General features: G+C 48.5%; 1 protein-coding gene across 1 annotated transcript; it reads right to left on the bottom strand.

Annotated features, from left to right (window-relative positions):
• Positions 1 to 344: 344 nt before the first annotated feature.
• LOC112073163 (metabotropic glutamate receptor 3) lies at positions 345 to 9,542 on the bottom strand. Its single transcript, XM_024140505.2, is given in 8 exon segments — positions 345 to 1,266; positions 1,268 to 1,365; positions 1,368 to 1,694; positions 8,528 to 8,690; positions 8,852 to 8,967; positions 8,970 to 9,103; positions 9,105 to 9,125; positions 9,301 to 9,542. Coding segments are annotated over 8 exon segments (1,653 nt in total). The 3' UTR covers positions 345 to 714.
• Positions 9,543 to 12,470: the final 2,928 nt, after the last annotated feature.

Genomic DNA, 12,470 nt, shown 5'->3' with positions numbered 1-12,470 from the left:
AAATTGCATGTAATCTATGGGTCGACATGCACTGCATACGCCTTCCTCCTAGATGTCAGTAGGCAGTGAGAATTGGAATGGGGTGTCTGGGTAGATCTGAGCCATATAAGAGCTCTTGGAACCGGGGGTGCAATCTTTTCTACGTTCGTCATAACGCGAGACAGACTCAGGATAGCGTTCTGAAAAGCTGTTGTTATAGGCGCTAGATATATCCGGACTCTGATTTTATTCGATATACGTGTTAAAAACATCATAAACTGACCCTGGAACAGAGCCCCCGATTTGAGATTTTTCAGTTCCTGACAGGAAGTTTGCTGCAAAATGAGTTCTGTTTTACTCACAGATATAATTCAAACGGTTTTAGAAACTAGAGAGTGTTTTCTATCCAATAGTAATAATAATATGCATATTGTACGAGCAAGAATTGAGTACGAGGCAGTTTAATTTGGGAACTAATTTTTACAAAGTGAAAACAGCGCCCCCATATTGAGAAAAGGTTAACCCTTAACAGTGAAAACAGGTTTTTATCATCTCACAGTTTACATTGACATCTCTCCCGATAGGAATACATTGCCTTCTCCTCTAAATTCAACATGAAGCCTATGTAGGTTAATAATGCCTTATGAACCTGTCTTCGTTGACAATCCATCAGGCCACTATGAGGTCTATCTGTGTCGATTCTAAGCTTCCTGGAGCAACCGGAAGTTATTAAATTCACCTGACATAAGCTGGGATAAAGGTGATCCAGACTGCATAGAATATGAGCATGCTGAAGGTGATGAATTTGGCCTCATTGAAGTTATCAGGCAGCTTTCGAGCCAGAAAAGCCAGCATAAAGCACAAGCGAGCCAGGAGTCCTATATACCCCAACACAGCCCACAAACCAATAGCTGAACCCACACCACACTCTAGAATGACCTTTTCCTTATCTGTCTTCATGTTCTTGTAGGGGAAAGGAGGGGAGACTGTTAACCAAAGAACACAGATCAGGACCTGTATGAGAGTGAAAGCCAGAACACTGAGTCTCTGCTGTGGAGGACCAAACCATTTCATGACATTACTGGCTGGAAGTGTAGCCCTGAAGGCCATCAACACCACTATTGTTTTCCCCAGAACACAAGAGATGCAGAGGACGAAGGTGATCCCAAACGCTGTGTGACGCAGCACACAGGACCACTCAGAGGGCCGGCCAATGAAAGTAAGAGAACACATAAAACACAGAGTCAAGGAGAAGAGCAGCACGAAGCTCAGCTCAGAGGTGTTTGGGTCTGACGATGCGAGTATGTCTGTAGTGGAAGAATATCAGTGCTATTGTCATTGTCAGACAACCACCAAACACAGAGGAGGTTACCAAAGTATAACCTTGAGTTCGCTGATGGTGATGTATTCCATCCCTTTCAAATTGCAGTTATCCCCCTCTTCGTTTGACTTTTTGCACATGTCACTGCATCTGAACGCATTAACAATTGTATTATGTACAGCGAGTACATCTTTAGATAGACCAGTAAAGTGCTGACTGAGATTTTTCCCAACATAAACATGATGAAGGCTAGCATAAAAACTATGAGTCCTGAGGTCTCACTTGTGGTGTTGCTGACCAGTCTGCACAGGCGATGCAGTTGATGCAGCAGACAGGTTTCTTCTTAACGAAGGCCCTGCTGGTCCCTGGCAGACAGCTCTCCCTGCAGATAGACCTGGGTAAATGGAACACACAGACACACTTTAAACCAAGGGATCCCTCATATTTAGTCACAATCACACACAAACATACATTATTCTTGAATACAAAACGTTCACTGTAAATAGACTTGGCCTAAAGGAGCACAGTCACACACAAAGCCATTCAGAACAGTTACACAGACCATCTCCCTAACAGGTCCTTACCTCAGGCCAATGGCCTGCCCAGACAGCACTCAAACTGCTGGCTCTCTGGCTGTGAGGTGTCATAGTAGCCAATGGTCTCAAACAAGATGTACCCTATGTTATCCATCTGCCAGTTGACCAGGCCGTAGACCTCCGATGGTCCCCTGCCCATCAATAACACCCTCTCACCTTGCCTGACCAGGAGTATAGCCATCAAATAAACACCCTCTCACCTTGCTGACCAGGGGTATAGCCATCAAATAACACCTCTCACCTTGCTGACCAGGGTGTAGCCATCAAATAACACCCTCTCACCTTGCTGACCAGGGTATAGCCATCAATAACACCCTCTCACCTTCTGACCAGGGTTAGCCATCAAATAACACCCTCTCACCTTGCTGACCAGGGTATAGCCATCAAATAACACCCTCTCACCTTGCTGACCAGGGTGTAGCCATCAAATAACACCCTCTCACCTTTGCTGACCAGGGTATAGCCATCAAATAACACCCTCTCACCTTGCTGACCAGGGTGTAGCATCAAATAACACCCTCTCACCTTGTGACCAGGTAAGCCATCAAATAACACCCTCTCACCTTGCTGACCAGGTGTAGCCATCAAATAACACCCTCTCACCTTGCCTGACCAGGGTATAGCCATCAAATAAACACCCTCTCACCTTGCTGACCAGGGTAGCCATCAAATAAACCCTCTCACCTTGCTGACCAGGGTGTAGCCATCAAATAAACACACCTCTCACCTTGCTGACCAGGGTATAGCCATCAAAAACACCCTCTCACCTTGCTGACCAGGTTATGCACATCAAATAACACCCTCTCACCTTGCCTGACCAGGGTGTAGCCATCAATATAACACCCTCTCACCTGCTGACCAGGTGTAGCCATTCAAAATAACACCCTCTCACCTTGCTGACCAGGTGTAGCCATCAAATAACACCCTCTCACCTTGCTGACCAGCCTTAGCCATCAAAGAACACCCTCTCACCTTGCTACCAGCCTATAGCCATCAATTAACACCCTCTCACCTTGCTGACCAGGGTATAGCCATCAAAAACACCCTCTCACCTTGCTGACCAGGGTATACCATCAAAGAACACCCTCTCACCTTGCTGACCAGGGTATAGCCATCAAATAACACCCTCTCACCTTGCTGACCAGGTATAGCCATCAAAGAACACCCTCTCACCTTGCTGACCAGGTATAGCCATCAAATAACACCCTCTCACCTTGCTGACCAGGTATACCATCAAATAACACCCTCTCACCTTGCTGACCAGGGTATAGCCATCAAATAACACCCTCTCACCTTGCTGACCAGGTATAGCCATCAAAGAACACCCTCTCACCTTTGCTGACCAGGGTATAGCCATCAAATACACCCTCTCACCTTGCTGACCAGGGTAATAGCCATCAAAGAAACACCCTCTCACCTTGCTGACCAGGTATAGCCATCAAATAACCACCCTCTCACCTGCTGACCAGGGTATAGCATCAAATTAACACCCTCTCACCTTGCTGACCAGGTATAGCCATCAAATAACACCCTCTCACCTGGGCTGACCAGGGTGTAGCCATCCAAATAACACCCTCTCACCTTGCTGACCAGGGTAAGCCATCAAATACACCTCTCACCTTGCTGACCAGTGTTAGCCATCAAATAACACCCTCCACCTTGCTGACCAGGGTGTAGCCATCAAATAACACCCTCTCACCTTGCTGACCAGGCTTAGCCATCAAAAAACACCCTCTCACCTTGCTGACCAGGGTATAGCCATCAAAGAACCACCCTCTCACCTTGCTACCAGCCTTAGCCATCAAATAACACCCTCTCACCTTGCTGACCAGGTATAAGCCATCAAAGAAACACCTCTCACCTTGCTGACCAGGCCTTAGCCATCAAATAAACCTCTTCACCTTGCTGACCAGGGTATAGCCATCAAAGAACACCCCTCTCACCTTGCGACCAGGCCTTAGCCATCAAATAACACCCTCTCACCTTGCTGACCAGGGTATAGCCATCAAAGAACACCCTCTCACCCTTGCTGACCAGGCCTTAGCCATCAAATAACACCCTCTCACCTTGCCTGACCAGGGTATAGCCATCAAAGAACACCCTCTCACCTTGCTGACCAGGCCTTAGCCATCAAATAACCACCCTCTCACCTTGCTGACCAGGTATAGCCATCAAAGAACACCCTCTCACCTTGCTGACCAGGCCTTAGCCATCAAATAACACCCTCTCACCTTTGCTGACCAGGCCTTAGCCATCAAATAACACCCTCTCACCTTGCTGACCAGGGTGTAGCCATCAAATAACACCCTGCTCACCTTGCTGACCAGGCCTTAGCCATCAAATAACACCCTCTCACCTTGCTGACCAGCCTATAGCCATCAAATAAAACCCCGCTCACCATGCTGACCAGGCGTAGCCATCAAAGAACACCCTCTCACGCTTGCTGACCAGGCCTTAGCCATCAAAGAACACCTCTCACCTTGCTGACCAGCCTTAGCCATCAAATAAACCCCGCCTCACCATGCTGACCAGGCTGTAGCCATCAAAGAAACACCTCTCACCTTGCTGACCAGGCCTTAGCCATCAAATAACACCCTCACCTTGCTGACCAGGGTGTAGCCATCAAATAACACCCTCTCACCTTGCTACCAGGCCTTAGCAATCAAATAACACCATCTCACCCTCTCACCTTGCTGAAACAGGGCGTAGCCATCAAATAAACACCCTCTCACCATGCTGCCAAGGCCGTATCCGTCAATAACACCCTCTCACCTTGCTGACCAGGTGTAGCGATCAAATAACACCCTCTCGCCTTGCTGACCAGGCCTTAGCCATCAAATAAACACCCTCTCACCTTGCTGACCAGGCTGTAGCCATCAAAAACACCCTCTCACCTGCTGACCAGGCCTTAGCCATCAAAGAACACCCTCTCACCTTGCTGACCAGGCTGTAGCCATCAAAGAAAACACCCTCTCACCTTGCTGACCAGGCCTTAGCCATCAAAGAACACCCCTCTCACCTTGCTGACCAGGCTGTAGCCATCAAATAACACCCTCTCACCTTGCTGACCAGGCTGTAGCCATCAAAGAACACCCTCTCACCTTGCCTGACCAGGCCTTAGCCATCAAAGAACACCCCTCACCTGCTGACAGGCCTTAGCCATCAATAAACACCCTCTCACCTTGCTGACCAGGCCTTAGCCATCAAATAACACCCTCTCACCTTGCTGACCAGGGTATAGCCATCAAAGAACACCCTCTCACCTTGCTGACCAGGCCTTAGCCATCAAATAACACCCTCTCACCTTGCTGACCAGGCCTTAGCCATCAAATAACACCCTCTCACCTTGCTGACCAGGTGTAGCCATCAAATAACACCCTCTCACCTTGCTGACCAGGCCTTAGCCATCAAATAACACCCTCTCACCTTGCTGACCAGGCCTTAGCCATCAAATAAACCCCGCTCACCATGCTGACCAGGCGTAGCCATCAAAGAACACCCTCTCACCTTGCTGACCAGCCTTAGCATAACACCCTACCTGCTACGGTATACCATCAAAGACACCCTCTCACCTTGCTGACCAGGGTATAGCCATCAAAGAACACCCTCTCACCCTTTGCGACCAGGCCTTAGCCATCAAATAACACCCTCTCACCTTGCTGACCAGGCCCTTAGCATCAAATAACACCTCTCACCTTGCTGACCAGGTTAGCATCAAATAACACCTCTCCACCTTGCTGACCAGGCTTAGCCATCAAATAACACCCTTCTCAACCTTGCTGACCAGGCCTTAGCCATCAAATAAACCCGCTCACCATGCTGACCAGGCTTGTAGCCATCAAAGAACACCCCCTCACTTGCTGACCAGGCCTTAGCCATCAAATAACACCCTCTCACCTTGCTGACCAGGGTGTAGCCATCAAATAACACCCTCTCACCTTGCTGACCAGGCCTTAGCAATCAAATAACACCATCTCACCCTCTCACCTTGCTGAACAGGGCGTAGCCATCAAATAACACCCTCTCACCTTGCCTGACCAGGCCTTAGCCATCAAAATAACACCCTCTCACCATGCTGCCAAGCCGTATCCGTCAATAACACCCTCTCACCTTGCTGACCAGGGTTGTAGCGATCAAATAACACCCTCTCGCCTTGCTGACCAGGCTTTTAGCCATTCAAATAACCCCCTCTCACCTTGCTGACCAGGCGCTTAGCCATCAAATAACACCCTCTCACCTTGCTGACCAGGACGTAGCCATCAAATAACACACTCTCACCTTCCTGACCAGGCCTTAGCCATCAAATAAACCCCTCACCATGCTGACCAGGCCGTAGCCATCAATAACACCCTCTCACCTTGCTTGACCAGGCCTTAGCCATCAAATAACCCCTCTCACCATGCTGCCAAGGCCGTATCCGTCAATAACACCCTCTCACCTTGCTGACCAGGGTGTAGCCATCAAATAACACCCTCTCACCATGCTGCCCAGGCCGTAGCCGTCATTAAACCCTCTCTCCTTGCTGACCAGGTGTAGACATCAAATAACACCCTCTCACATGACTGCCCAGGCCGTAGCCGTCATTAACACCTCTCTCCTGCTGACCAGGGTGTAGACATCAATAACACCCTCTCACCATGCTGCCCAGGATGTAGCCAATCAAATAACAACCCTCTCACCTTGCTGACCAGGGTGTAGCCATCAGAAGAACCACCCTCTCACCTTGGCTGTACCAGGCCTTAGCCATCAAATAACACCCTCTCACCTTGCTGACCAGGTTTTAGCCATCAATAACACCCTCTCACCTTTGCTGACAGGGTGTAGACATCAATAACACCCTCTCACCTGCTGACCAGGTGTAGCCATCAATAACACCCTCTCACCATGCTGCCAAGGCCGTATCCATCAATAACACCCTCTCACCATGCTGACCAGGTTGTAGACATCAATAACACCCTCTCACATGCTGACCAGGTGTTAGACATCAATAACACCCTCTCACCTGCTGACCAGGGTGTAGACAATCAATAACACCCTCTCACCTTGCTGACGCAGGGTGTAGCCATCAATAACACCCTCTCACCATGCTGCCAAGGCCGTATCCGTCAATAACACCCTCTCACCATGCTGACCAGGGTGTGACATCAATAACACCTCTTCACCTTGCTGACCAGGTGTAGACATCAATTAACATCCTCTACACATGCTTGCCAAGGCCCGTATCCGTCAATAACACCCTCTCACCTTGCTGACCAGCTGGTGTGACATCAATAACACCCTCTCACCTTGCTGACCAGGCGTGTAGACATCAAATAACACCCTCTCACCATGCTTATGTGGTGAAATTCACCTGGTGAGAGGTAATGCAACACCTGGAGGTCTTTTTTAACACAATCTTGCTTTTCCATGACCTCGCGACACAGGCTACAGGTTTATTTATTGTCTTAGTAAAGCCACAGTGTCACAGGGCTACAGGTGTTATTTATTGTCTTAGTAAAGCCACAGTGTCACAGGCTACAGACGTTGTTGATTGGTTTTAGTAAAGCCACAGTGTCACAGGCTACAGACGTTGTGTGATTGGTTTAGTAAAGCCACAGTGTCACAGGCTACAGACGTTGTTGGTTGGTTTAGTTAAAGCCACAGTTCACAGGCTAAGACGTTGTTGGTGGTTTAGTTAAAGCCACAGTGTCACAGGCTACAGACGTTGTTGGTTGGTGTTAGTAAAAGCCACAGTGTCACAGGCTACAGACGTTGTTGATTGGTTTATAAAGCCACAGTGTCACAGGCTACAGACGTTGTTGTTGGTTTAGTAAAGCCACAGTGTCACAGGCTACAGACGTTGTTGGTTGGTTTAGTAAAGCCACAGTGTCACAGGCTACAGACATTATTCGTTGGTTTAGTAAAGCCCACAGTGTCACAGCTAAAGACGTTATTTGTGGCTAAGTAAAGCCACAGTTTCACAGGTACAGACATTATTGTTGGCCTTAGTAAAGCCACAGTTTACAGCTACAGGTGTTATTTGTTGTTAAGTAAATCGACTCTCAAGGATGAAGGTAAGGACCAGAGATGCAACACGCCGAATTAACAATGGTTTATTAATGCCACAGAGGTAGCAATAGGCTGTAAATGCAGGCAGGGGTCAGTTAACCAGAGGTGTGGGGCAACAGGTACCGGATCGCAGGCAGACTTCAGGCTGCAGGGTAGGCAGAGGTCAATCAGTACAGTGGGCAACGTACTGGACAGCAGCAGGCTCAGGGTCAGGTAGGGTAGGCAGAGGTCAATAATCCAGAGGTGGGGCAAAGGTACAGGTCAACAGGCAGGCTCAGGGGCAGGCAGAGTGGTCAGGCAGGAGGGCTCAGAGTCAGGGTAGGCAAGGGTCAAAACCAGGAGGGCGAGAAAAAGAGAGACTGGGAAAAGCAGGAGATGAGACCTAAAATGCTGGTTGACTTGACAAACAAGACAAACTGGCAAGATACAAACAGAGAACACAGGTATAAATACACAGGGGATAATGGGGAAGATGGACGACACCTGGAGGGGGGTGGAGACAATCACAAAGACAGGTGAAACAGATCAGGGTGTGACAGCCACAGAGTTTCAGGCTAAAGGTGTAATTTTTTGGCTTTGTTACCATAGTCACTGTTGGTTCTGATGGCCCCCACCCAAGTCCAGCCAAAGTGTTTGACCAGCTGGGCCACGGCTCTGCTCATGTAGAGGTCACTAGAAGTGGTTCTTAAGTATGAAGGGTATTGCCTTCTGTTACTCABACAAGCACAGCTGGCTGAATGACTGAGCTGGAAGACAAAAAAAAAACACAAGACAGTTCATTTTAACACACGGCTCCAATGTTGCCATTCCGTTAAAAGTAGTACATAGGCAAGACAGTATTTTCACATAGTATCATCTCTGCCTTTCTCTCGTAGTAATGCATATAGACAGACACTCCCTGACTCACCACTGGTATGTGGAAGGGCTCCATGGTGCGTGCCATGCCTATAGTGGAGGTGGTGCTCTCCCCTATGACAGRGTGTACGGTGGTCGGGCTTGGTTCAGCTCTGTGACCCCTCCTCATCCGTTTATCAGAGCCAGGGARGCCCGCACAGAGGGTGAGGCACGAGTTAAAAGGATCCTGCAGGCCAGAGACAACCCTGGCAGCAGCTCAGAGCTGTTATTGATCTCCACTATGGCAAAGATCATGTTCTGATCTTTGGAGCTCACCTGGGTCCAGCCTGCAAAGAGGAGATCTAGTACTGTCACTTCAGTTTTAGGCAGTGAAATCCCAGGCAGATACAGATGGTTTTCAACACTTTTTAAAATATGATTAGTCTTACTCTGTGATCATACATGTTTGTATATGTGAAAAAGAGACGTTAAAGCAATAACTGTTTTTCAACACTTTCTTACCCTTCACACTGGTTGTTTCCTGGGTTGACCTGCAGAGTTGGGTTCACACTGACTGGGTTTTGGTGAAAGGAGAAAATGTCTCCTAAGTTGATGTCTCCCTCCTTTGAGAACTATGACAGTTATATTGTTCCATAAGGTCTGCACACAGGCTCCCCAGCCTTAGCTGTGACTGTTAGCGGAGTGATCACCAGGAGGTCTTCCAGCTCGGTTGTCTCACATGTAGGTCCTGACAAGCCCTCCATTCTGGACCTCTCTCTATGTTACCTGTTAATGATGGCTCTGTGATTGGTGTGATGCCTATAGGAGATTATCCCTCATCGGGTGTGGGAGCTTGTGCTTATGGCAACAGGTGAGGGGGTTGGGGGGGGGGGGGGGGGGGGGGCGGGGGGCGGGGGGGGGCGGGGGGGGGGGGGGGGGGGTGGGGGTTTAGGGGGGGGGGATGTGGGGGGGGGAGGGGGGGTGGTTATGGGGGGGGGAGGGGGGGGGGGGGGAGGGGGGGGGATTATTATTAAATTCTGCTTGGTTGGCCCGTCCGGGGTATCGTAGGACAGAGGCCACAGTGTTCCATCACCCGGCCTTGTCTCAGCACTCCAGTATCTATTTGCTGCAACAGTCTATGTGCTTGGGGGCTAGGTTTTTCAGTTGTCCTATCTGGTGTGAAATTCTCAGCTGTCTTTATCTGGTGTCTAATTCTCCCATCTCTCTCGCTCACTCCCCTCCCCGGAGGACCTGAAAGGACCTGGAGGACCTGAATGAGCCCTTGGACCATGCCCTCAGAATACTACCCTTTTGCCCGATGACTCCTGGCTGTCCACTAGCTCCACCCTGGTCGTGCTGCTGCTCCAGTTTCAAACTGTTCGGCCTGCGGCTATGAAACACCTGACCTGTTCAATCGCCGAAAGAACGTTGTACCTGTCCCGGGAACCTGCTGCTTTTGGACTCTCTCTCTCTCCTCTCTCTCCTCTCCTCTCTCTCTCTCTCTCTCTCTCTCTCTCTCTCTCTCTCTCTCTCTCTCTCTCTCTGCCTCTCTCTCTCTTCTCTCTCTCTCGCTCTCTCGCTCTCTCTCTCTCTCTCTCTCTCTCTTTCTCTTACCGCACCTGCTGTCTCAACCTCTGAAAGCTCGGCTATGCAAAAGCAATCTGACATTTACTCCTGAGGTGCTGACTGTTTCACCCTCTACAAACACTGATTATTATTTACCTTGCTGGTCATCTATGAACATTTGAACATCTTGAAGAACCATACTGGCCTTAATGGCCATGTACTCTATTAGATCTCAATCGCGGCCACAGCCAGAAGAGCACTATCCAGCCCCTCAGAGCCCTGGTTCCTCTTGGAGTTTACTAGCGTTTTGCCTTGCTAGGGAGTTTTTCCTAGCCACGGTGCTTCTATATAAAAATAAATAACTGTGCTTCTCCAAGCATGCCAACTTCGTAAATAGCCGTAGGATTATAGCTACGGTATGGATCATTTGATGAGACCACACTAAACAGCCATATAGACGCCCACTTGATGTTCGCGCGCATCGTGTGCGCGAGAATCAGAGATGAGGGGCGGCATCGGCACACATGGAGATATAGCCTAATAAGCAACTAATTCTAAAACAATTGTACAAATATTGTTAACAATTACCAATTACATGACCCGTCTCTGGACTAGATAAAAAAATTACGAAAACCTCCCCCTGAATTGAAAATTGAAAACCTTTTTCCCACAAGATCCTGTTCCATAAATTACATTATTGTGATTTTGCATGACTTTTCCCCAGATGGTTTTTTTGTATTTTTCTCTGGTTTAAGTATCATAATAAATTATAAACTTTGGGACCAAAATACAAAAGTAAAGGGCAAAAAACTGGAGGCCAGAATTAGCAAAGAATCTCCACAGCTACAGTGAATTCGCCAGGAGAGCTGACATAAGCTGCGGATAAAGGTGATCCAGACTGCACAGGAACTATGAGATGCTGAATGAACGGTGCATGAGATTTGGCCTCATTGAAGTTATTCAGGCAGCTTTCGAGCCAGAAAAGCCAGCACCAAAGCACAAGAGAGCCAGGAGTCCTATATACCCCCAACACAGCCCAGAAACCAATAGCTGAACCCACACAACACTCTAGAATGATCTGTTTCAGTTGGCGTGGGCTGTGTTTTGACTGGGACTGAAGGGTCGAGAGGCTAACCCAGAGAACACATATAAACCACCTGTAGGAGGCGTACAGCCTGAACCAACACTGAATTCTCTGGAGAGGAAATAGAGCCACTGCGGAACTGTATTACCTGCATTGTGGCCTGGAAAGCTATCACCACCCTATGTATGGTCTTCGCCAGGACGCGAGGAATAACAGAAGCAAAAGGTGATCCAACGCTGTGTGGCGCAGCATACAGACCACTCGAAAGAGTCCGCGGCCAAATGAAAGTAAGAAACAAAGAAAACACAGAGTCAAGGAGAAGAGCAGCAGGAAGCTCAGCTCAGAGTGGCTGGCCTTAGTACCGATCGGAGTCTCTCGCGAAGCAAAAAGAGATCATGACACCACTATTGGTTAAACACGCTCCAACCAATGAGGATTCAGCCAGGAGGATTCCGATGGTTTCTCAAATGAGAGAAATTCCACCACCTTTGCGGACACACCGACTCTTGTCTCCGTTGCGACCAGTATTCCAGGGAACACTGTGTGCATTTAGCTGATCTACAAGGAAAACGCCTAATGTCAAGAACCCTGATCTATTAGTCAAGTCGGTATTATATTCTATTAAGTTAACACATTCTACATTTGATGTATGTTTTTGGTCAGGGATTTGGTAGTATCAGTCAGAGCGACATCAGGAGGCCGCCTAGTGGCCCCCAGAACAAAAATAAATGTTGCTTAGGGCTCCCAGAAGGCTACACCTCTTAGAAAAAACATGCTACCTAGATCCTAAAGGATTCTTCGGCAGTCCCCATAGGGAGAACCCTTTCAAGCAGAACCCTTTTTGGTTCAGGTAGAACCATTTTTGGGGTCCATATAAAACCTTTTCCATATAGGGTCACAATGGAACACAAAATAGTTCTACCTGGAACCAAAAGGGTCGCTACCTGGATCCAAAAGGGTTATCCTATGGGGACACCCGAAGAACCCTTTTGAACCCTTTTTCTAAGAGTATAGGGCTGGCGTGTCTCTCTCGGGGGGGTTT

Source organism: Salvelinus sp. IW2-2015, unplaced genomic scaffold (genome assembly GCF_002910315.2).
Source record: "Salvelinus sp. IW2-2015 unplaced genomic scaffold, ASM291031v2 Un_scaffold2171, whole genome shotgun sequence".
Lineage (NCBI taxonomy): Eukaryota > Metazoa > Chordata > Actinopteri > Salmoniformes > Salmonidae > Salvelinus > Salvelinus sp. IW2-2015.
The sequence above is the reverse complement of the archived record's forward strand: the minus strand, read 5'-3'. Positions and strand labels throughout refer to the sequence as shown.